The 26,371-nt window shown below is 51.0% G+C and overlaps 2 protein-coding genes across 2 annotated transcripts in view; one reads left to right on the forward strand and one right to left on the reverse strand.

Moving 5' to 3' along the window:
- LOC308050573 (olfactory receptor 14A16-like) overlaps positions 1 to 26,371 on the reverse strand; it is a gene marked incomplete at its 5' end in the record, with an annotated part of 276,539 nt that overhangs the window by 35,223 nt on the left and 214,945 nt on the right. The gene's annotated exons all lie outside the window — the stretch shown is intronic.
- On the forward strand, positions 4,894 to 5,826 carry LOC308050702 (olfactory receptor 14J1-like; the record flags this gene model as incomplete). Its single annotated transcript, XM_080360852.1, has 1 exon — positions 4,894 to 5,826. One exon carries the CDS (start codon positions 4,894 to 4,896, stop codon positions 5,824 to 5,826), a length of 933 nt encoding a protein of 310 aa, XP_080216978.1.

A 26,371-nucleotide genomic window follows, 5' to 3' on the forward strand; every position in this document is an offset into this window, starting at 1 on the left:
TTTGGGTCACAGGGGTTTGCAGCAATCCTGTCAAACTCTGAGCAGGATGAGCTTTGGAGCCCAGGAAAAATGGAGATGCTCTGAAGGATGTTTGTGAACAGTGGTGCTGTCACTGGTAACAGTAACAGGGAACTCCTCATTCTCACTGATGATCATGATAAACTAAAGCTCTTTGATTTCATTTCTTACAGTCATTCTTACTTTTCAAAACATCTACTACACTTCAGCAGTTGTGTCTTGAAGTTCTTAGAACAATGCTTTATCTCTCATTTCTGTTTTGTTTTAATCATATAAAGAGTACACCTCTTGGACAGAATTACCCCCAAATTGTGCTTCTTTCATTATTCGTCTACCTTTTAATTATTTGTTATGTGGTGTAATGTGGAGGTTGCATAGGAGAACAGTTTCTTTTTGAGACAAAGGTGGCCAAGGTACAGAACCCAGGTCAGTGCAAAGGCCCAAAGGAAGCCAGAATCTTTATGTGTGTGCACTGACACACACTGTCACCTGCATTTCCAGTCTCTGCAGTCCCAACAGTGCCGCAGAGTCTGGAGTTCTGAGCTCTCTCATTTGCCCTGTGTGACACGTCTAAAATGGAACTACCCCAGTCCAATGGCTGGTTTTGATTCTCTTCACAGCCTGAAGCACCACATGGGTCAGGAGACAAGCCAGGATACTCAACCAGGACTCACATGCTCTGCACTTACACTTCAGGTGTTCCCGGGAATCTCAGCAGACATGTCACGCTGATATCTGGGTGCAAGGAGCTGGTCAAGAGCCTCGTCTCCATTTCTGTAACGGTGGCTTTGCTGCCTGGCTGATGTGCACACTCTGTGCATGGATGCTGACACCTCTTCAGTAACCTATTCGGAAAGGATCAACAAGATGGGAATGAAATGAGCGAAAAAGAAGAACCTGGGTTGGGGCAAATGAAAAAGGATGCAATAGATGTGCGTCAGGGCTGTTTGGGGGCACTTGTAAAGCAGCCCTGCACCTCATGTGAATTACTTCTGTGCTCAGGGAGAACCTGAGAGCTGTCCCTAAGTTGAAAACATGAAGGGGAAGGAAGGACAGCGTCATTCTGGCTCAAAGGGACCTCAGGAGGTGTCTTGACCAACCTCCTGCTCACAGCAGGGTCAGACCAGATTGCTCAGGGCTTTATCCAAACACATCTTGGTCACTTTCTGGTGCGCACTCCTGGGAAACAGCTTCCAGTGCTGGACTGTCCTCAGGGCTGGAAAGTTTCTCCCTTTCTACAGCACCTTTCCAAGCCCAACCATCCAGATGGCTTTTTACCCATCTAATTGCACACTGACACAGACCATAATATCCTACCTTGGACACAAAAATATTGCAGGGAATGACACTGAATGCCTTGCTGACTTGCAAGTAACAGTCCACCACTGGTAACAGACCATCAATGTTCTCCTCACGTGCACAACCCTGTCCTTTCCTCACAGAAAGCAAAGGGGATGGACAGGCACAACCTGCCCTGGGCAAACCCCGTCACCTTCTCTTCCTGACACCCAGAAATGGGGTCCCAGTGGACATGCTCTGGGGCACAGCCCTTAGTTCCCCTGCTCACCCATGGGCCATTTTGAAAAGTGCACACACTGTGTGAGAGCTGCCAGTGCTCAGGGAGTCCCCCCAGTCTCCATGAGCTTTCCAAGATGGTGGAGAGTGGCCTCACTGTGACAGGGTCCTGCTGTCTCAGCTCCTGGGATGCTGCCCCTGCTGTCCCATAGACTGGAAAGGATTGTGTTAGTTCCAGTGACCCCGACTAGATCCCCATCTGCTGCTGCTTGTTCTGCCTCCAGTCACAGAGGCCTGGGAAACATTGCTGGAGAAGAGGGAGGACAAGAGGACACAGGGATTCTCACCTCTTTCTTTTATTAAGTTCATCAGTGGCTAGACAATGAGTTTGCTTCTCCTTTAACTATTACAGCAGTAGTAATAGCTCATTATGGGAAGTTGAATTGCCTTCCAGGTCTGGACTGAGTTCTGATCTGGACTGTTGCTGTGCTTGGAGGCTGCTGTCCTTGCAGACCAGATGAACTCCCTCCTGCCACCCTGCCTGGCAGTTCATTCCATCCGTGTCACAGCTCTGTCTGCAGCACTGACAGCTCCAGCTCCCCAGTCAGGTCCCTGGCTGAGGACATGGCCTCACATCTGGGCTGAGCCACCCCAGCTGTGGCACCAGCCCAGCTCTGACCTGCACAAGAAACCTGGTACCAAGTGTCCAAGAGCCCATGTGTGCAAAGGCTTTGCTGCAGAGCACAGACATGACATGGCCAAAGATTGATGAATGTCTCTCTAGACCTGGGAGTATAAAACCAGGATAAAATGCCTGAACTTATTCAACCGAAGATATTCCTCCCCCGGCTTGGAGGAATTAGATCCTTTGCTGTAATATTGCTGGTGTCCTGTCTAATGATGGGACAAGAAAAGTTGATTCTCATACTAATTCATTGTTTTATACAAAGAACACAATGATGTGTCTCTTCAGAGGAGAGAGAATCAACACCAGTGATTACTTCAGGTTGTTTGAAAGGATGTGCCCCTGGAGCCCCAGGGACAGCTGGAGGAGCCCAGAGGGGACAGAGCAAGGGACATCATGGGCTGCTCCTGTGCTGCTGAGCTGGGCTGGGCTCCTGGGACACAGGGAGCTCATGGCAGCGGCAGCGCTGCAGAGAGACAGCTCTGCCCAGGAGCAGCTCCTCTGCACACGCAGCAGGGCTGAGGGCTCTGCCTGCAGCACCGAGGGCACAGGAGCCAGGCACAGAGAGATTAAAGGCAATGTGGGGTGGTTGGTTGCTGAGGATTCAATGAGACAAATCGCAGTTCTAACAGGGTAAGTCTCTGCATGTAAGACAATGCAGCTGCATTTCCTGGAGGGAGAACTTAAGCTGGTACATTCCATGATTTATAGGATCTGTCAGATCTCTCTCACAGTATCTCTGTTGCAGAGGAGAAGAACACACTCCAAAGCAGGACTTCCCTGCTGCACTGTCAGAGGAACAGGGAATGACGAGAACTTCTGCTGAGGGTGACTGCAGGGGGAGCACCCAGGGGTGCTCAGGGCTGTCCTGCAGAGCAGGGTCCCTGCACCCCAGAAGATGTGGCGGAAGGAGCACACCCTATTGGGCAGGAAAGGTGCTTCTGCTGTTGAGGGGGTGCAGTGCAGGTCAGGGCTGCTCACAACTCCTGATCACTCCCGCAATATTTACAAGAGGTTTCAAGGAGAAAATCAAGAGAAGGAGTATTTTAAAGTTAAGAATCTTCCCTGAGACTTTGTTTTCAGTTTCCTACTCTTGGGAATGGGTGGAGATAAATGCAAAAGGAGTTCTTATTTTGAAACAAATATTTGAGAACTGCAACTGTGTGATCAGTAGGTCTTCAAGAGAATCCCGTCATGCCTTCAGCCTCTCCTCTGCCTATGCAGAACCAGCATCACCTTTGCTGGACACCTTACACTTAATCTGTAATCTGTTTTCCAGCCTGCAGACAGGAAGATGCCCCCAGGCAGTGCCTGTGAACAGACAGGATCTGTAGGGCCAGGGGGAGGGCACAGAGGGTGGGATGGTCTGAGAGCACTGACAGGGAACAGACATGGACAGGGAAACACCTCCCAGGGGAGAATCTCCAGGCAGCAGGGAAATGATCAGAAATGAGAGGAAACCGAACCCGGAATTGTTATGGGAGAGAGAAGAGAGAAAAGTCCCTGTGACCCCCTGCAGGTCAGATCCCTCCTGTGAGCAGCCCCCTGGCCTCCTCTCCCACCCAGCAAAGCCTCTGCCCTCAGGGCCGGGGGCTCCAAGGCATGAAGCAGCTCCTGTGCAGCCAGAGCTCCAGTTCCTCTGCAGAGCACAGGGGCTGAGAGCAGCTGCCCGGCACTGTTGGTGTCTGGGAGGTGGCTGCACAGCTGGGGAAGGGGGACGCTGTCTGAGTGCCCGGCTGCCTCTGCCCTGGCCTCTCTCACCCCCACCCTCACCACATTTTCCTTCTTGCTCCCCTGCTCTGGGTCACTGCTCTTGGGATCTTGTTCTTGCTGTCAGGCTCTCTGGGGATGGCAGTTTCAGCTGCAGAGTCACAGCCTGATCTTGGGGGTCCTTTCCTGCAGGTGTGTCCATGGGCACACGTGTCCCAGCTTTGCTCTGACCTGTGGGCTGTGGGCAATGCAGTCTGTGGGGCTGGGGAATGAGCTGAGTGTGTCCTGGGCTAAACGTTGGGTGCTGAGACCTTAGGAAAGGCTGAGACCTGTCATGGTTTGAGGTGGGTCCCTCTGCTCTCAGCAGTGCCTGGTGGCTTTTCAGGGTAACATGGGAGTGTGATCAGCCTCCATCTCAGAAAGTTGCCATCCGATGGCAGCTGAAGCAGGACAGAGGGACAGAGCAGCTGCCCTCACTCTGCACTGACCCACAGGCACCCTCTGGTCTCGCAGGACTCGCTCTGTTCTCCCTGAGTGCAGCAGAAATGTTGAGGGTTTCTGACACCCAACAACACTCCCCAGGGTGGGAGGGGAGAAGGAGCTGTAGAAACCCCAAACCTCTCAAACTCAGTTTCTCAGGCCTGAGGGTGCAGATGCTGACAGTCCCTTCTGCACCAGGAGCGGTTCCAGCTGACAAAGCTGAACCCCAGGACTGGCCCCTGCCCACCCGATCACACAGGGTCAGGCTGACTGGTCAGGAGCCCCTGGGCAGAGACCCTCCTCTTCATTGCACACTCATCAAGCACCGACGAGGGCTCAGCCAGGACGTTCTCCTGGAAAAAGAAAAGTGTCTCTGTGTGTGACGGGGTGGGAGGGTTTGTGGGAAATGGCTTTGGTTTTTCCGAGAGAAGTCTCAATCTAAAACTTTTCCTTCTTGCACAGGTCCTCATGTCCACAGGCAGCCAATGTCCAACAGCAGCTCCATCACCCAGTTCCTCCTCCTGCCCTTCACAGACACACGGGAGCTGCAGCTCTTGCACTTCTGGCTCTTCCTGAGCATCTACCTGGCTGCCCTCCTGGGCAACGGCCTCATCATCACCACCATAGCCTGGGACCAGCACCTCCACACCCCCATGTACTTCTTCCTGCTCAACCTCGCCCTCCTCGACCTGGGCTCCATCTCTATTACTGTCCCCAAGTCCATGGCCAATTCTCTGTGGGATTCCAGGGTCATTTCCTTTGCAGGATGTGCTGCCCAGGTCTTCTTTGTATTTTTCTTGTTTGGTGCAGAGTATTCTCTTCTCACCATCATGTCGTACGACCGCTACGTTGCCATCTGCAAACCCCTGCACTACGGGACCCTCCTGGGCAGCAGAGCTTGTGTCCACATGGCAGCAGCTGCCTGGGCCACTGGGTTTCTCAATGCTCTGCTGCACACGGCCAATACATTTTCACTGCCCCTGTGCAAGGGCAATGCCCTGGGACAGTTCTTCTGTGAAATCCCCCAGATCCTCAAGCTCTCCTGCTCACACTCCTACCTCAGGGAACTTGGGCTAATTGTGATCAGTGTTTGTTTAGCATTTGTGTGTTTTGTGTTTATTATGGTGTCCTATGTGCAGATCTTGAGGGCTGTGCTGAGGATCCCCTCTGAGCAGGGACGGCACAAAGCCTTTTCCACCTGCCTCCCTCACCTGGCTGTGGTCTCCCTATTCCTCAGCACTGGCACGTTTGCCAACCTGAAGCCCCCCTCCATCTCCTCCCCAATCCTGGACCTGGTGGTGTCTGTTCTGTACTCGGTGGTGCCTCCAGCAGTGAACCCCCTCATCTACAGCATGAGGAACCAGCAGCTCAAGGATGCCCTGCGCAAACTCTTATCCCTCTGGTTTCTGAAGCAATAAACTGGCCATCTTCTTTTATACAGGAGTTTTAATGTAGCTAATTACAAGCCCAGCCTGTCAACTGTTTTTTCTGGTGTTGTTGGTTGTTTTCTTATTGTGATAATGTTGTCAACCCCATTTCTAATTCACTGCTGGCTTTTCTTTTATAACTGTTGGATGCTTAAATGAGCAGTAGTGCTCTCCTTGTCTCTAAACAGAATAAAGGGCTCTTTAGTGACTTGTTTTTCACTATATTCTTCCTGCAAGGGCTTTTTGGAGCTGCAGGGACAGTTCCTGTGCGTGGGTGGAGGGGAAAACAGCTCTGGCATGTCAGCCCTGCCAGGGAGCAGCAGCGCTTGTTCTTCCAGAGCTGTTCTGGTTCCACTCCACACTCTCCTTCTCATCCCTGGTGTTGGTGCAAGGCCTGAGTGCTCTGGCAGCTTGGTCACCGTCCTGCTGTGTGTCAGTGCTGTGGGCGCAGGCAGGGACAGGCAATGGGCACTGCTGTGACAGAACTGGCCTCAGTAACAGTACTTGCACAAGGAAAAGTTATCTTCTTTGGGCAGTGCATGATGGTTTATATCTTCTTGCCAAGTTTCTCTCAAGCTTATTCCTACAGAAGTGGCCACAGATTCAAACACCAGAGTACAGCTGAACAGTGTGTGTGTGCAGGGCTGGCACACAGCAGTGTCCTCTCACAGCCAGGCTCCTGCCAGAGACCTGCAGGACCAGCAGAGCAGGGCTGGGCTGTGCCCCTGTGCACTGGACACCCCGTGGAAGGAGCCCCAGGTCAATCACCATGGACTGGCCCCTCACAACCACCATTTCCAGCACTGGCTTCTCATCCACAGAGGCTGTTTTCTCTCCATGGATGGACACTCAATGAATAGTTCAGAAGTCCATGTTTGCCTTGTACAGATGAGATGTGAGCACGCACATCATGTACGTGAGGTGACATGAACCTGAGTGAGCACAAACACCATCAACTATTCCTTTCCATTCCGTGAAGGACTGTGAGACAGACGAGGTCTTGAGGTCACTTCATATTGGGAGGAACAACCTATGGGAAATCACCTGAATGCTGCACTGAGTTGTGCTTCCTTGAACTGAGCTCCCTGTGTCCATTCCTCATGATGTGGGACATGTCAGATGAGTGCAGAGCAGGTGACACAGCGCAGGGCTGAGGTGTTTCCCGTCCTTTGGGAGTGGCAACAGGAGGTTGGAGGGACACTGTGACTCCTGCCGCTGTGTGTAAAAGGGACAGACTCTGTCTCTGAGAGTCCCTGGGTGAACAAGGAGTCCTGAGACCAACTCAGATATGGATGCCTGACAGAATCTGATATTTCTGTATGTGATTCCATAGACAAATCCCACTGGATCAGTAAGATACATCTCAGCTGCCTTGAAAAGGAACATTGCAAGTGCTCCTGTCTGCTCTGTCACTCTTTCTTGTGATTCCAGATTGTGCTCTCATAAGTGTCAAGGAAACCAGAATGGCTCTTGGGTCTTTAGAAAACGCAGACCTCAAATCCATCTTCAGGAAGAGCAGGAATAGGAATGGGGAGAATAACAGGCTGGCCACCCTGCTTCCCTCCCTGGGAAGGGGATGGGACACGTCCTCCTGTAGCCATTTCCAGGAATGTGAGTGACAAGGAAGGGATTGCTGAACCCAAATGGACAGGGGAAAGAAAGGCATGTTGTGTACAGGGCGTTTGCAAGGCTCAGCCATGGTCTCCTTCTGGCCAGAGTGGTGCTGATGGGGCTCAAGAAGTGGATGCTGGGTGGGAAGTTGGCTGAACCATCCAGCACAAATATCACCAGTGATACGAAGTCCTGTGTGCAGCCAGTTACTGGTGTCATCCCTCAGTGACCAGCACTTGGACAACACTGTTGAACATCTTTATTCTCCCCTTCTATGATGTAACGGAGTGAAGCCTTATTGCCTTTGAGGATGATACAAACCTGGGTGGCGGCCTTGAGCAGCCGCACCTGGTTCACCCTGAGCAGGAGAGTGAGACAAGATGAGTGAGACAAGGGCTCCTTGCAAACCTGAGTTATTCTGTGATTTGACAGAATTTTTGCCTTGGGGAGGTTTCTGGAGAGAGAATAGGTGGAAGAATAGGGGAAAAAAAAAAAAAAAAAAAAAAAAAGGTAATGCAGAAGAAAAGATATGGAAGGTGTTAACGGAAGTACAGAAGTTCCAGTGAGGAGTGCTTTTCCCTCACAGTGTTAGTAGAAAATATATTTGACATATTTGAACAAGGTGAGGAAGAGATATGGGTGTCTACAGCCTGTGGGAAAGAGGGGCAGGGGTAGGAATGTATAGAACATGCTTCAGTCTGTTGAGGTCCTGAGTGCTAAGGAGGTGGAAGGCTGGGTGTGGTATTATGAGATCAGTTGTGTCTCACACACTCATAATCCAGTCAGAATCCTGTGGGTGTGAAGGGGACAGTGGGGTCAGTTCTGTGTCTGGAGGTGACAGCCCAGCAGCAGGGACATGGCTGGGAAAGAACCTCTGCCCAAGGGCCCACAGGTCTTACCCAGGAAGAGAGACGGGTTGTCATGCCCATCCCACCTGAGAACATGACGGGACATGGGCAGGGACATGGTCGTGTCTATCAGAGAGGCTGAAAGGCCAGCAGCACTCATGGGATTTAGAAGATCATGGCGAGGTGACTTCTCTATGCTCAGATAAAAAAACACAAGAAGCCTAACGGGTTGGGTTCCCTGCATGAAGGGCAGTTTATGAGATGGTCGAGCTTTTCTTGATAGTGGGAAGAAGCAGGAAAGAGAAAAAAGAAGTCTACTTGGAAGGTGAGGAATGGATATGAGGAGTAAGAAATGTCACTGGAAGGGCAGTGCTGTGGGGCAAGAGGTGACCCAGAGGGAGCTGGATCAGCCCATGGTTTGTGTTCCAAAGAGCAGCCGGTGAGGGTGCAGACACAGCAGTGAAGGTGCAGAGATGCTGGGTGAGAGCAGGTGGGAAGCGAGATGGGTGTCTGCAGCCTGCAGGGAAAGAGGGGCAGGGGCAGCACCGTGTGGAACAGCCTGTGGTGGAGATGGCAAAGGGCGCTGTAAGGCTGGAAGGGACCCACAGAAGCCAGGTCTGTGTCCCCTTGGCCAGGGCAGTTGTCTCTGCCACTGACCCCAGGAGCAGACATGTTGTCCTCATGGCACTGGGGCCTCGCTGCCTCCTTGCAGCCCCATGGGGAAGCTGGAAGTTGTTGTCCCAGTGTTGTCCTTCCCTGGGCCGTGCACATCCACATCCCACGGTCCCAGGAAGAGCCCTGAGCCGTGTGTGAGGGACAGGATCCCCCTTCCCATTGCCTGGAGCTCATGGCTCCTCCTTTCTGCTTCAGAAAGCAAACCAAGGGGTTTCTGAGCATTGGAGCTGAAGAAAAGACTCAAAGGAGACCTCATGGTGGCTACAGCTTCCTCACAAGGGGACAAGGAACGTTAAGTATTGATCTCTTCTCTCTGGTGACCAATGATAGAACCTGAGGGAAAGGCAGAAGATGTGTCAGGGAGGTTTAGGTTGGACATTCAGAAAAGGTTCTTCCCCAGAGGTACTGGACACTGAACAGGCTCCCCAGGGAGGTGTCACGGCCCCAACCTGACAGTGTTCAACAAGAGACTGGACAACATCCTCAGACACACGGGGTGAACTGTGAGGTGTCCTGTGCAGGGACAGGAGTTGGACTCCATGATCCTTTGGGTCCTTCCAACTCAGGAGATTCCTTGATTCTATGAAATACTAGGTCATCATATACATGTCCACTGTGTGCATGTGGTGAGATGAACCCAAGGGAGCACAAATGCCATCAGCTGTTCCTTGGGGTGCCATAAAGGTCAGTGGGACAGAGATGGTGTTCAGGGGTCTCTTCCAACCTCTGTTATTGTAGGATTCCATGAATCTTTTCCTTGGAGATATAAAATGCCCCAGAGTAAATACAGCAGCTCCTCTGAGGAACGTTTCTCCACTCAAACCCTTGATAGGAAATCTATCAGATACATTTGATGAAAGCAGCTCAGTTTCATCTGCTCACACACTGGACCACAAGGAGGGTGATGGTGGGTACGATGCCGTGTGGTCACTTGTGTCTCAGGAACTCATTGTCCAGTAGGAACCAATGGGTGTGGAGGGCACTGTGAGGTCACTTCTGCCTCTGCAGGGGATTGGCCAACAGCAGGAACATGGCTGGGAAAGGACTGTGAGGTCACACACACAGACGAGCAATGGGGCCCAATCAGCATGGCTTGATGAAAGGCAGGTCCTCCTTGACCAGCCTGATCTCCTTCTGTGACAAGGTGACCGCTGAGCAGATGAGGGAAAGTCTGTCGTGGGCAGTGAATGCGCCACACGGGCTGTGGGTGTTGTGTCCTTAGACTGCAGTGAAGCCTTTGACACCGTGTCCCACAGCATCTCCTGGAGAAGCTGCAGCTCGTGGCCTGGATGGTGTATCTGCGATGAGTAAAGAACTGGCTGGAAGGCATTTTAGAGCCATTTGTCCCCTTCCTGTTCACATGGGCGTCCCATGAATGCATCACTGCTCTACCCCAGTGTAGACAGGCACAAGGCCTTCTCCTCCTGGACCTCTCACCAATGCCACTGGTTTCTCCAGCACCCTCATCCTGGACTGTGGGATGCCCAGAACAGCCCCCCAAGACAGTTTGACAAAGTCTTTTTTCTACTCCATCCCCACATCCCTGCTCAATCCCCTCATGTACAGTTCAAGGACCAGAAAGGTTGGGTGCAAGTGGGACATTGAGAAAAATGGTCAGGAAAGCTTTGAGGTGCACAGAGAGCCCATCACCATGTTGGCAAGCTGCTCTCTCTGAACAGGCCCAGAGGACCTGGACAGCATTTGCTGTGTCCCAGAAACTCGCCTGGAAGGTTGGGATATGGAGAAGAGGTTTGGTCTGGGAAGGGACAGACAGGGGCTGGTGGAACTGGCTGGTGTGACCGTGAGACGTGTCTCCAACACCTCAGAAAAGTCCTGGCTCTCAGGGAGGCTGCATGGTCCTCTGAGAAAGAAAATAGCAAACATGACTTATCATGGAATCATAGAATAATTGTGGTTGGAAGAGACTCTTAAGATCATCGAGTCCAACCATAACCTAAATCTGGCACTAAACCATGTCCTTAAGAACCCCATCTATCTGTGTTTTAAACACCTTCAGTGATGGGGACCCCAACACCTGACTGGGCAGTCTGCTCTATTGCTTCAAAACCCTTTCCCTGAAGAATCTTTTCCTCATATCCAATCTAAACCTCCCCGTGTGCAACTTGAGGCCATTTCCTCTTGTCCTATCACTTGCTACTTGGGAGAAGAGACCAACACCCTCCATGATAAAACCTCCTTTCAGGTAGTTGTAGACATCGACAAGGTCTCCCCTCAGCCTCCTGTTCTCCAGGCTGAACAGCCCCAGCTCCCTCAACCGCTCCTCGTGAGACTGGTGCTCCAGACCCTTCACCAGCCTTGTCACCCTCCTCTGAACTCTCTCCAGCACCTCAATGTCTTCCTTGCCATGAGGGGCCTCAAACTGACCCCAGGATTCAAGGTGCAGCCTCACCAGTGCCCAGTACAAAGGGGTGATCACTTCTCTAGTCCTGCTAAAGCTCTGATTGAATCAAGGCTTGAACACCTTGGTGTGACCCAGTTGGTGACAGGTTGGACTGCAGACTCCTGAGGTCCCTTCAGCCTCAGTTCTCTCATGATCCCATTGTGATGTTGGGCTCTGTTTCAGACTGGAGCAGAGCAGGCGATGATGGGGCAGGACCCACCTGTGCTGTAGGTGACCATCTAAACCAACATCCCAGCCAGGGAACCAGCCAACACCTCAGTGTGACTCGCTCTGGGCAACGTGTGAGGAGTCCTGGGCAGGGCAGGTTCAGAGGGCATGGGGCGCTGTGCAAGACACAACATGATCTTGGCTTCATGCCTGCAGGCTCATCAGATGTCAGTTAATGAAAGAGTTTTCCAGAACTGGGCATGGATTTAGGACACAAATGTGTTCAGCTCCAGGGACACAAACACCTGGTGCCAGTGTAGATGCCCCGGGAACCCCTGCCCAGGCTCCACCTGCACTGCAAGGTGCTCTGGTCTCCCCAGGTCCTGTGTAAGAGATGCCAATCCCAGGCCAGCACCTCAGGTACACTGGGCCCTAAAATGGCCCTGGCTGTTTATGGTAAGAAGCTGATGACTGATGTACTAAAGGTAGGAGAAGAAATATTGGTCTTCCCCTGTACTTCTATTACCAACACTCTGATTTCATCTCCCTCGTCGTTCAGGAGTTCCCACCTCTCCTGATTCAATGTCCCTGTCCAAGGACAACTTTCCAGCCCTGTCTGGACGTTTGCCCTTCCCAGTGCTCTCAGGTTTCTCCTCCACTTGCTCTTTGGTCATTCAGTGGCCTCTCAACTGTCTGGTTTCTGCTTTGAGCTTCAGGGAGTTACAAACTTGCCCCATTCTTCAGAGCTCTAATTGACATGGCAGTCAACACGTTCATTGTGTTTATTTCTATCCTCTCCTGTCTCTCTGTCTAAAGCAGTTCTTGTGTGGGTGTCCCTTGTGGATGCTGGACCTCATCAGATCCACTTACACACACAGCTGAGGAAAGTGTTTTGCTGTTGATTGAACTGTGCAGTGTTTGCACAGGAGAGCAGGTGGAGCTGGTGCACAGGAGCTGCAGCATCTCCTGCAGAGCTCAGTGGAGAAGTCTGATGGAGGAAAAGTGATGCAATCTCTGGTGGCCAATGAGGGAAGCGGCAGACTGGGGGTGGGGGTGAGGAGCCAGGTTGTCCATACAGTGTCCAGCCTCAAGGACTGTTCTCCTGCCTGTCCAGATGTCTTCAGGAGACCTTCGGGATCAATGTTCAGTGTAGAATGCTGCTGTCACTTCTTCCATACACTGGAAAATGTCAGAAAACAACCTTGAAATAATAAACCTCCTTCATTAGATCTTTGAAATCTTCATCATCAAGTGTCCCATTGAAACCTCTACAGTTAGTTCTACAAATCTTGAAGATGTGAAGGAAATTACAGAAAGAAACATCGTTCGTTAGGGCTTTCTGTGTTTTAATGAGCCCCATGGTGTATTTGGTGCTGAGTCAATGAACCTCAGATACCAAGGACAGACTGAAGAATCTGCTCAAGAAGTCCAAGCCAGAACAAACTCCAAAGTACCTTGAAGCATTAATGGGCCCCACTGAGGGCTGTTACTGACAAAGCCTCCCAGGGACTCGTTAGAGTAGATAATTGGAGGCAGTGATTGCATCAGGCAAGGGCAAAGTGCAGCAGCTCTGATGCTGAGAAAGCCCTTGGTTTGTCTGATGAAGGACAATGGCCAAGCCTTGAGCCCCTGCCCCTGGAAGGGAGATCCTGTCCCTCACGGGTGGCTAAGGGCTCTTCCTGGGGCTGTGGGGAGTGCGATGCCCAGTACAGGACAATGGTGTGACACTCCCTGGGGGTGCAAGGAGGCAATGGGGTGCCATGGCCATGACAACCATGTGTCTCCTCTTAGGCCTCGCTGGCAGGGACATCAGCCATAGCCAAGGGGACAAAGACCTTGGCTCTTTCAGGGACATCCAGCCTTGCCAGCGCCCTTGGCCATGTCCACCATGGTCCATCCTGCACTGTCCCAGGCCTGTGGCTGTTTCCCCACAGGCTGCAGACACCCCATGCGCTTCCCCACCTTGTTCTCAGCCCAGTGTGTCCCCACCTGTGCTGCTGTCTCTCCATCCTCACCAGCTGATCCTGGAAACACAGAGTCATGACTGATCCAGAGTCCTGAATGAACACAGCACTGTGCTCAGAATGACATTTCTTGATCCTGAGCTCCACTCTGGACCTCCAGAGCTGCAGTTTCTGGTGGTTTTCCTTCCTCATGCTGTTTCCCAACAACAACAAATAAATTAAAAATTGACACCATCTTGGAAAGTGATTTTCAATATTTCTGAAGCTACTACTGCCCTTTCTTGTCATGGTTTTACAACAGCCACCAACTAAGACCATGAGAGCTGCTCACATCCTGCTCCCAGTCTCCAGGTGGGATAAGGGAGAGAACTGAATGGGAAGGGAGAAACTTGTGGGTTTAGACAAAAAATTAATAAGACAATAAAAATAATACACTACTACTACTAACATACTTATACTAAGATATACATAAAGTGAAATATATGACACTCAGTGCAATCCCCCACAGAACTCCCATTGTGCTGAACAGGCAGCCCAAAAGAAGAGATCACCCTAGTTTTGAACAGCTGATCCAGACAAGAGAAAGTACAAGTGCAAAAGGCAGAGAGGCCCAAGGGCCAACTGAAAAACAGCAAAACATCGTAAAACTGAACTAACAATGAACTCCCAATAGAATGGAACTTCCGAACAGAGCTAAGCAAAGCAGCCAGAAAACCAAAACTAATGGGCTGGAAAAGGCACCTCCAGCTTTATACTGAGCATGACGCTAATGGTAGAGAATAGCTTGTTGATTGACCTGGATGTTAATCATGTGCTGTCCTGTCTGTGCCCCCTCCTACCAATTTGCACCTGCAGCTGCACTCCAGAGAAGTCCTTGGTTTCACTGACAATAGTCAAGGTAAATTAAATAGAAATAGATAAATTAAATTAAGAAAATACACTCAGTGCCATCCCCCGTGTAACTCCAGCCACACGGAGCAGCCAGTCCTGCAGAAGGGAGCACCTTGGTCCTGAACAGTCCATCCCAGCCAGAGAGAGCAAAATGGCAACAGGCAGAAAGGCCCAAAGGCCAACGGCAAAATGGCAGAACGGCAAAAGGCCGAACTGACATCGAACTCCTGACAGGATGAAACTTCTGAATGGAACTGACCAAACCAGCTGGAAAACCCAACGTAACGGATGTAACAAGCCCTAAAAGCCGGCTCCAGCTTTAGACTGAGCATGGTGCTAATCATAGGGAATATTTAATTGATGAGCCTGCATGTCAATCCAGGTGCTGTCCTGTCTGTGTCCCCTCCTGCCAATCTGCATCCTCAGCTGGATGGCCAAAGAAGTCCTTGGTTTCCCTGACAACAGCCAAAATACCAGTGAGTTCTGACATTCCTCTCATACCAAATGGCAAACACTGTAAAGCTGCTAAAAGACAAAATGAACTCTACCCCAGGGAAGAAACAGCATTATCTCATTATTCTCATAGTAAATGTAAGCAAAAGACTGTACTGGCTGTGAAGGAGAGAGGTTCAAAATGCATGAGGAAAATTAACTCAATTTCAGTAAAACCAGCACGTTTCCTCAGCCTCCCCTTCACCAAACTAAAGAAGTTTGGGTCTTTCAACATCTCCACACGTGACCCAGACTTTCTCTGGCCACACGACAGCTCCTCCCGTTCCTCCAGAATGGGGAACCTCACACTGGGACACTTGGCTCCAGATGTGACCGCACCAGTGCTGAGTCACGATGGGCAATAACTGCCCTTGTCTGGGTGGCCACGCTCCTCCCAGTGCAGCCCAATGTGCTCGTGGGCATGTTCCTGCTCAACACCACTGAGAACTGGCTGAACATCCAGGCTCAGAGGGTTGTGACCAGTGGCACAAAGCCCAGCAGGAGGTACCATGAGGAGCACTGAAGGACACCATATCCCCACCCAACATCTCCTCCTACAGGTGTCTCTTGGGTCCCTGGAACCACCTCAGTGCCAAGGGGGAGAGCACGGCCTGTATGGGGTGGAGGAGATGGGGTCTGAAATGAGGGTCCAGGGGCAGTTTCTCCTGGTTGTTCATGCAGCAACAAGCTGGGCTGGATATTTGGAGAGAGGAACTCTTCCTAAGGGCCTCCAAGGTGCATGGGGATGGTCTCCAGTTTCCTGCATTCTGCCTTTTCTGGTGGAGATCACAGAGGCTGCCAGCCCTTTAGAGGACCCAGGACAGGCCTTGTCCTTCCTCTGGTCACAGCTGGACCCCAGTTCTCCAGCTTGGCCCCAGCTCAGGAGCCTTGTCTAGGGGTGATGTTTGAGGTAAGGTTGACAAGACTGGTACATAAGTTTGTCTTAAGGACATGTGATGAGCACCAGGACTGAAGTACCAGAGCAAAAGGCTGTTGCTTCTGGGTGAATACTTTCTTCAGTTTCCAGCCCAGGTCAGCTCCTGTCTGATCTCCCCCATCCCTCCTCTGATCTGCTCTGGTGCTCCTGGCCCCATCCTGTGCTCCCCACAGGGCCCCAACCTGGCACAGATGCTCTGCAGAGCAGGTTGGCTGCAGGACCATGGGGTGACTGCACACTGGTTGTGCTGCTCAGTGAGGGACACAGATGCAACTGCATGGGCTGCACTGTCACTGAGTTCTTTCCTGTGGGTCTAAAGCTCTCGAATGAGTTCACAACATTTCTTGGGACTCATTGGATTTTCTGCTCATTTCTGTTCAGCAATCCCTTCCTTGTCCTTCCGGTGCCTGGAGATTGGTGCAGGAAGATGCGGACTATCTCCTTCCCAGGGACAGAGGTAGGCTGACCAGCCCATAATTCTTCAAATTCTCCTTCCTGCTCTTCTTGAAGATGGGCTTGACATCTTCCTTTCCCAAGGACCTCAGAACTTCTCTGATTCTGCTGTTCCATTGAGACTACAATTCAGAATCACGGGTAACCACTTGCAATGAGCCTGTCCCAGCAGCTGAGATGAATTTGACTAAACCACTGAGGTTTGTTCCTGCAGTCACACAGAAAAATGCCAGTATTCCATCAAGCATCCATGTCCGAACTGGACTCGTGAACTCCTTCTTCACCCAGGGGTGTTAAGAGACAGAATCTTTCCAATTTGCACATAGAGGTCGTGGTCTCAGTTTCTCTTTGGCCTCCTGATGCCATTCCAAAGTGATGGGATGCACCTCAGCCCTGTGGTGTGTCACCCTGCTCTGCACTCATCTGAGATGTCTCACGTCATGAGGAATGGACATGGGGATCAAAGTTCAAGGAAGAAAATCCCAGTGGGTGGTTTCCCATGGGCTGTTACTCCCAACGTGAAGTGACCTTGAGACACTGTCCCACAGGCCTTCATGGAACCCCCAGGAAGAGCTGATGTTGTTTGCAGTCACTTGGGTACATCTCACCTCACATCCATGATGGGCGAGCTCACATCTCATCTGTACAACGCAGACATGGATTGCTGACCTGCTCATTCAGTGTCCCTCCATGGAGGGAAGAGCAACATCTGTGAGCTGGGGAGAGAGGCCAGTGTTGGAAATGGTGGCTGTGAGGCCCAGTCCATGACGATGCCCTGGGGCAGGTTCTGTGGGGTGTCCAGTGCAGAGGGGCACAGCCCAGCCCCTGCTCTGCTGGTCCTGCAGGTCTCTGGCAGGAGCCTGGCTGTGAGAGGACACTGCTGTGTGCAAGCCCTGCACACACACGCTGTTCAGCTGTAAACTGGTGTTCAATCTTTGAGCCCTTTTGTTGTGTATGTTCTTGAGAGAAGCTTGAAGAACAACTAATCCTTTTGGCACTGCCCTAAGAAGATCAGTTTTCTTTTTAGAAGTACTTTTACAAAGACAAGCTCTGTCACAGCAGTGCCCGTTGCCTGTCCCTGCCTGCGCCCACAGCACTGACACACAGCAGGACGGTGACCAAGCTGCCAGAGCACTCAGGCCTTGCACCAACACCAGGGGTGAGAAGGAGAGTGTGGAGTGGAACCAGAACAGCTCTGGGAGAACAAGCGCTGCTGCTCCCTGGCAGGGCTGACATACCAGAGCTGTTTTCCCTCCACCCATGCACAGGAACTGTCCCTGCAACTCCAAAAAGCCCTTGCAGGAAGGATATAGTGAAACACAGGTCACTAAAGAGCCTTTTATTCTGTTTAGAGAGAAGGAGAGCACTGCTGCTCATTTAAGCAGCCAACAGTTAGAAAACCCAACAGTGAATTAGAAAGGGGTTGACAAGATTATAACAATAAGAAAACAAGCAACACCACCACAAAATCCAGTTGACAGACTGGGCTTGTAATTAGCTACATTAAAACTCCTGTATAGAAGAAGATGGCCACTTTATTGCTTCTGAAAACAGAGGCATATGAGCTTGCACAGGGCATCCTTGAGCTCCTGGTTCCTCATAATGTAGATGAGGGGATTCACTGCTGGAGGCACCAACGAGTACAGAACAGACACCACCAGGTCCAGGGATGGAGAGGAAATGGATGAGGGTTTCAGATCAGCAAAGACGCCAGTGCTGATGAACAGGGAGAGCACGGCCAGGTGAGGGAGGCAGGTGGAAAAGGCTTTGTGCCGTCCCTGCTCAGAGGGGATCCTCAGCACGACCCTCAAGATCTGCACATAGGACACCACAATGAACACAAAACAGCCAAATGCTACCAAGAGGCCTATCACAGTAAGCCAAGCTTTCCAGGGGTAGGAGTGTGAGATATTCACACTCCAGATATTCACAAGGTTTGGACTCTCCCTGGACTGAAGTTCCATTTGCTCAGCTATTAAAGTTTGCACACAGATGGCTTATCCTGATGAGGGTGTCTCTCCCAACATAACAGCATGAGGCGCTACAGGACACTATAAATATCATCTCCTGGGGAAACACTGGGGTCTTGTGTGTCTGATACTCATAATGCCGGAGGTCTGGAGTCAAAGAGAGAATTTCCCTTCATGTGGGAGAGCAGCAGGAATGTGTGGAGCTCTGCCTGGGGACAGACAATGTCAGCTGAAGGTTGAGGAGTCAGCATGAGAGGGCAGAACAACATGGGCAATGTTGCGGTGACTGGACATCAGCTACAAACTCACTGGTGAGGAAGAGGAATGAGATGAGGCCTCCTTCAGACAAATGAAAGAAGCCTCAGGTTTCCAGGCCATGTCCTCATGACAGACCTGAGATATCCCTGTGGGACTTCACACTTACAAACCAGAAAGAGTTGGTCAGGATGGAACAGTCAGGGATGGGAAAGTGGAGCTGAGGCTCCTGGGAGATGAGAACAAGGCCAAGAGCAGGATTTCAGGAGAGCAGGATTTGGCCTGCTGAGGGACCTGCTTGGGCCCTATGGGATATGACCTTGGTCCTTACATGTCTGACTGGTTGGCCAACAAGGGTGATGCTCACCTAGATCTGGAACTGGGAAACAAGGAGTAGCTGGTGAGGGTTGTGAACATCAGTGTCCACCTTGACTGTCGTGATCAGGACACAGTGTGGTCTCAGGTACCAGAGGGGAGGGAGGAAGGCCAGCAGCACAGCACAGGCTGGTGGAATCCAGAGGAGAAGACTCTGAAATACTCGAAGGTGGCAGCCAATAAGATTGTGACATGGAAGTAGATCTGAAGGGTGAAGGAGCTCAGGAAATCTGATAATCCTTACAGGACAGGCTGCTCCAAGCACAAGAATGATCTCTCCAAGTATGCATGAACAGAAGCATTTATCTCGTGAGGCTGCTCCTCTGCACTGATGGAGCTGAAGGGCAAAAAGGCAGCACACAGGAGGTGGGAGCAGGGGAAGCTGCACAGGAGGAATTTAGAAACCTTGTCCATGGATGTGGGGATGATGACAAAGCTCCTCTGGACTTGATACCTGCATGGGAAGGGCAGCAAGATGAGCTGACAGAGCTTCACTTGCAGTAAGAGAATACACATGGTGATCATGGGCCTGTTGCTGAACTTCATAAGAGTAGTATCAGACGGGACTGAGGTTCTTCATGGCTTCTTTGCCTCCATCTTCACCAGCAAGGTCTGCTGGGGCTTGGTTCCTGAAGGCAGGAGTCTGGAGAACACCCAGCAGTGGATGGGGCTCAAGTCAGGGGTGACCTGAGCAAACTCAGACACCGTTACAGAACAGGAGATGGGTCACTTGACCAGCTCCCTGAACACAAGTATCGCTGTGCTGTGGCACCTGAGATTGCCAGGAACACCCATCTCTTGGTCCAGAGGAGTGTGACTCCTCTTGAGGTGTTCTGGCCTTTCTCCTCGCTCATATGATGATTTACCAACCCAGTTTTCTGACATATTCAATGTCTGTCAGGAGCCACTCCACATTAATATGAAGTGGTCATTGCTGATGTCACCTGTTCTGGAAAGGGAGGGAAGGTGCGAGTAGGGGAGGAAATAGAAGAAACTTGGCTTTATTGCTATTTATTATGGAAATGCTCTCTGTGTGGCTGTTCCTAAAATTTCTCTAATCATCCACACCAGACTTGAGGCCTTTAGGAAAACGATGCACAGAACCTTGTCTTGTAAGCCCATTTTCGATGTTAGTGAGCCCTCTGGTGTCGTAATCCTGAACTGCAGCTACTGAAAGAATGAACAAACCTCTAATGAAGTGAAAGGCAGAAGCAAACCCCAAGTTCCGAGGGTGTTTGGGACCCCATGAAGGGCCATCTCTGACACAGCTGTGAAGGAAACAACCAGTGGAGGTCCCTGTCCCTAGAGGCTGGTGAAGGGAAGACTTGGAGACACTGGTTCCAGGTGGTGAGGGCCATGTGGAGGTGGCTCTGATGCCATGTCAGCCCTTGATGCTTGTTCATCACCAGAATGGCTGAGCCCTGACCCCTGGGACCTGGTAGATTTTTCTCCAATGTTTTTCAAGGCTTTTCCTGTGGTCAGTGTGAGTGTCTTGTGTTTTGGGGGTGGTGTTTATGTCAAGTGCTGTTCCTTGAACTGCAAGGTTCTCGTTTTCTGTGGAGTTGGAAATGCCTGTGAGCTCCTCATACTCATCCTGCTTCTTTCATACACCTGGCAATGGTCACCAGTCACCTCAGTGTTCCAGTCTCACATTTGCTTGAATCTTCTATTTGGATCCATACCCATCACTGCAGGAGGTTCATGGATCCATCAGGCTCATGGATGATTCCTGAGGACCATCCAAGTGTGGGCAGTGTAAGAGAGGAGCAGAGCAGGGTCAGCTCATGGGCCATGACTGAGCACAGCCACCCCAGCAGCAGCCGTTCCCCATCTCCCAGGCACAGCCATGCCCACAGCATGCAAATGGCACTGCCATACATGATTAGCCCAAGAGAGGCCTTTCTTCCTTCCATATTCCCAGGAAGATCTTCCTCCTGTTCCTCCTCCACCTGCAGACATCAACTGCTTTCCATTGCTGGGCTCAGACATGGCTGGAAGGGTTCACTGAAGCCATCAGCCATCTCATTGCTTCTCCCTGACATGCCCTGACCCTCTCCCACACCTACAATGGCCAATCACGGCTGCTCAGGCCTCCCGCTTTTCAGAAGAGGCCTCGAGCTTCTTGGTTCTTCCTGGTGCTGATTATGAACTTCCTCGCTCTCTCCAGAGTTCATGGTGAGCTTTCTTGTCCATAACAGCCCTTTATGACCACGTCTCACTAAATGGTTGTGTTTGTATGATCATTTGTGCAGAAAGGGCAGTCACAGGACAGCACCCAATATGTTAAAACTGATGCCCAGTGAAATGCCGTAAAGCCCCGATGAGTTCCCCTGTGTCTGTGTCTCTCCTGGAAGGAGTCTGTCCCGAGAAGGGGATCCAGCTCCTGCCACTCTCTGCAGAGGCACATGAGCAGTGTCCATTGCCGGGGGACACAAAGGGTGACGTTTGCAAGACCACCCGTCATCTGAACCACTTAGATATGTGCTTGTGGATGAGGTATGGAGCCTTATAGTGCAAATGCCTATTTAATTGTCATTGCCGGAGGGGCGACCACAGATGCAGAGTACTATTTTACAGATATGTAAATATAAACATATACGACTGACATTCCTAGACATATTACACAAACACTTGAAGGATTATTCATGCCTTTTAACATGATTATCCTCTGAAGGCCACCAGCTTTGCATCTCAAGAAATGGGATCCAGAGTTCAAGGGCAGGATGGTTTGGGCTCTGTGCTGGGATCTGGAAACTGAAACGTGCTCCCATCTCCCAGCTCCCTGCCCTCCTCAGTGAGGGTGTGAGACATTCTGCCAGCCAGGGCTGAACTCACAGCCATGACCAGTATCTTATGTCCAACTGCAGCCAATGGTGTCCTGCCAGCTCAGGATTGGAGCTTCCATTGCTGGAGGTGTTTAAAAGACATGGAGATGTGGCCATTAGGGACATGGTTTAGTGGTGGACTAGGCAGTGTTTGATTTATGGTTGAACTCCGCATTCTTAAGGATCTTTTCCAGCCTCAATGATTCCATGATTCGCTGATTCTATGATTTGGGTTGAAACCATTTCAATTCCGTCACCTCCGGGTTCCCTCAGAGGTGGCTGTTGTGTGGCACAACTGTCCTGGCTCTCCAGGCAGGTTGGGCACTGGGTTGGTGTCTGCATTGGCAGTTTTCCCCTTCCTGGGGTAAAAGGCTGTTGGGCAGAGACAGTTGTAGAGATTTGGGTCACAGGGGTTTGCAGCAATCCTGTCAAACTCTGAGCAGGATGAGCTTTGGAGCCCAGGAAAAATGGAGATGCTCTGAAGGATGTTTGTGAACAGTGGTGCTGTCACTAGTAACAGTAACAGGGAACTCCTCATTCTCACTGATAATGATGATGATTTAAATCTCTTTAATTTCAGTTCTAACAGTCATTCTTGCTTTTCCAAACATCTACTACACCTCAGCAGTTGTGTCTTGAAAGGATTTCTTAGAACAATGCTTTTTTCTCTCACTTCTTCTTTGTTTTAATCATTTAAAGAGTACACCTCTTGGACAGAATTACCCCCAAATTGTGCTTCTTTCATTATTTTTCTACCTTTTCATTATTTCTTATGTGGTGTGATGTGGAGGTTGCATAGGAGAACAGTTTCTTTTTGAGACAAAGAAGGCTAAGGAACAGATCCCAGGTCAGTGCAAAGGGCCAAAGGAAGCCAGAATCTGTATGTGTGTGCACTGACACACACTGTCACCTGCATTTCCAGTCTCTGCAGTCCCAACCGTGCAGCAGAGTCTGGAGTTCTGAGCTCTCTCATCTGCCCTGTGTGACACGTGTAAAATGGAACTACCCCAGTCCCATGGCTGGTTTTGATTCTCTTCACAGCCTGAAGCACCACATGGGTCAGGAGACAAGCCAGGATACCCAACCAGGACTCACATACCCTTCACGTAGATTTTAGGTGTTCCCTGGCATCTCGGCAGACATGTCACGCTGATATCTGGGTGGAAGGAGCTGGTCAAGTGCCTCGTCTCCATTTCTATAATGATGGATTTGTGTCTGGCTGATGTGCAGACTCTGTGCATGGATGCTGATACCTCTTGAACAACCTGCTCTGAAAGGGTTAACAACACAGGCTGTTCTTTCTGGAGAGGCATTAGGACAGCAAAAAATAAGATCTTGGCTCCAGGTAGAAGAAAAAGGATGGAAAAGATGTGGTCAGGACTGTTCGAGGGCACTTGTAAAGCAGCCCTGCACCTCATGTGAATTACTTCTGTGATCTGGGAGAACCTGAGAGCTCTCCCTAATTTGTAAACATGAAGGGGAAGGATGGACAGCATCATTCAGGATCAAAGTGACCTCAGGAGGTGTCTTGACCAACCTCCTGCTCACAGCAGGGTCAGACCAGATTGCTCAGGGCTTTATCCAAACACATCTTGGTCACTTTCTGGGACAGAGTGAGTGTGCACTCCTGGGAAACAGCTTCCAGTGCTGGACTGTCCTCAGGACTGGAAAGTTTCTCCCTTTCTACAGCACCTATCCAAGACCAACCATTCAGATTGCTTTTTACCCATCTACTTGCACACTGACACAGACCATATGTCCTACTTTGGGCACGATAATATTTTGGAGGATGATGCTAGATTCCTTACTGACTTCAAGTTAACAGACCACCACTGCTCTGCCCACGTCCACAACCCTGTCCTTTCATCACAGAAAGCAAAGAGGAATAACCTGCCCTGGGCAAACCCCGTCACATTCTCTTCCAGACACCCAGAAATGGGGTCCCAGTGGCCATGCTCTGGGGCACAGCCCTTAGTTCCCCTGCTCACCCATGGGCCATTTTGAAAAGTGCACACACTGTGTGAGAGCTGCCAGTGCTCAAGGAGTCCCCCCAGTCTCCATGAGCTTTCCAAGATGGTGCAGAGTGGCCTCACTGTGACATGGTCCTGCTGTCCCAGCTCCTGGGATGCTGCCCCTGCTGTCCCATAGACTGGAGAGGATTGTGTTACTTCCAGTGACCCTGACTTGATCCACATACACTGCTGCTTGTTCTGACTCCAGTCACAGAGGCCTGGGAGACCTTGCTGGACAAGAGGGAGAACAAGAGGACATAGGGATTCTCACCTCTTTCTCTTATTAAGTTCATCAGTGGCCAGACAATGAGTTTGTTTCTCCTTTAACTGTTCCTGCAGTAGTAACAGCTCATTATGGGGCCCTTGAATTACCTTACAGGTCTGGGCTGAGTTCTGATCTGGCCTGTTGCTTTGCTTGGAGGCTGCTGTCCTTGAGACCAGATGAACTCCCTCCTGCCACCCAGCCTGGCAGTTCATTCCATCCGTGTCACAGCTCTGTCTGCAGCACTGACAGCTCCAGCTCCCCAGTCAGGTCCCTGGCTGAGGACATGGCCTCACATCTGGGCTGAACCACCCCAGCTGTGGCACCAGCCCAGCTCTGACCTGCCACAAGAAACCTGGTACCAAGTGTCCAAGAGTCCATGTGTGCAAAGGCTTTCAATTACAGCACAGACATGACATGGCCAAAGATTGGTGAATGTCTCTCTAGACCTGGGAGTGTAAAATGAGAACAAAATGCCTGAAGTCATTCAACTGAAGATATTCCTCCCCCAGCTTGGAAGAATTAGATCCTTTGCTGTAATATTGCTGGTGTCCTGTCTAATAATGGGACAAGAAAAGTTGATTCTCATACGAATTCATGGTTTATTACAAAGAACAGAATGACGTGTCTCTTCAGAGGAGAGAGAATCAACATCACTGATTAATTGAGGTTGTTTCAAAGGATGTTCCAGTGGAGCTCAAGGGACACCTGGAGGAGCCCAGAGAGGACAGAGAAAGGGACATCATCAGGAGTACACATATCAGGAGTAGCCTGAGAGTGCTTGAAGGGCGGTTTCAGAGGTGGTGGAGGTTTCTGCATAGTGGGAAAGAGCATGAGAAAGAAATAATGGCCCCAAGTGCAGCTGAGGAGGTCCAGGCTGGCCATGAGCAGAAAGGAATGTGATGGAAGGGCAGTGCTGTGGTGGAGCAGGTCAGCAGAGGGAGTCTGCATCAGCCCAAGGCTTTGTGCTTCAAGGAGCAGCTGGGGAGGATGGAGAGATCTCAGCAAAGGAAGGAAGATGCTCAGACAAGAGCAAGGTGGGGCAGCAGGGGGGATGTCTGCAGCCTGCAGGAACAGAGGTGCAGGGGATGCCACAGCACAGGACAGGCTGTCGTGGAGATGATCACGGGATGGAAAGAGGCTGAAAGCCCCACCAGACATGAGCTCCTTCTCCCCTTGGCTATGGCTGTTGTCTGCACCTCTGATGCCTGTGAGGAGACACCTTGTCCTTGCAGCACAGGGGTCTCATGGCCTCCTTGTCCCCAGCCAGGAACCTGGGAGGGGTGGGACCATAGTCCTGCCCTTGGCCTGGCACAGCCCCACATCACACTGTCCCAGGAAGGGCCCTGGGCAACGTGGGAGGGACAGGATCTGCTTTCTAAAGGGGAGTCAAGGTTGGTCCTTTGGTTAATGAAATACATCCAGGTTTACTAAGCATCAGAGAGACTTTTACTTTGCTTTTCCTGATCTGTCATCACTGCCTCCAATTTTCTGCTCGAAAAAGACCCCTGGGACAGTTTCTCAGTAGGTTCCCTCAGTGGGACCCATTAACAGTACAAGAAACTTTGAAGTTTACATCTGACTTTGACTTCTTGAGAAGTTTCATCAACTTCCTCCAGGGTCTGAGGTTCATGGGCTCAGCACCAAACCCACAAGAGGGGTCATTAAAGCACCTTGGGCTGCTCCTGTGCTGCTGAGCTGGGCTGGGCTCCTGGGACACAGGGAGCTCATGGCAGCGGCAGCGCTGCAGAGAGACAGCTCTGCCCAGGAGCAGCTCCTCTGCACACGCAGCAGGGCTGAGGGCTCTGCCTGCAGCACCGAGGGCACAGGAGCCACGCACAGAGAGATTAAAGGCAATTTGGGGTGGCTGGTTGCTGAGGATTCAATGAGACAAATCACAGTTCTAACGTGGTAAGTCTCTGGCTGTAGAACAATGCAGCTGCATTTCCTGGAGGGAGACCTTAAGCTGGTACATCGCACAATTTACAGTTTTTCTTTCAGGTCTCGCTCACAGTATCTCTGTTGTAGAGGAGAAGAACACACTCCAGAGCAGGGCTTCCCTGCTGCACTGTCACAGGAACAGGGAATGACGACAACTTCTGCTGAGGGTGGCTGCAGGGGAAGCACCCAGGGTTGCCCAGGGCTGTCCTGCAGAGCAGGGTCCCTGTCTGGGGGAGATCCCCAGGCTGCTGTGGGGACAAGCTGTGAGGGAAAGGAGCATCCCTGATAAGGGCAGGAAAGGTGCTTCTGCTGTGGAGAGGGTGCTGTGTGGGTCAGTGCTGCTCACAGCTGCAGATCACCTGCAGGATTTTTCTAAGGTGATGCCCCAATGACAAGATCAATGCAAGGATTACCAGACAGATAAGGAGCATTCCTGAGCCTGTCTTTTCAGTTTCC

Source organism: Nesoenas mayeri (genome assembly GCF_963082525.1).
Source record: "Nesoenas mayeri genome assembly, chromosome: 29".
Taxonomy (NCBI): domain Eukaryota; kingdom Metazoa; phylum Chordata; class Aves; order Columbiformes; family Columbidae; genus Nesoenas; species Nesoenas mayeri.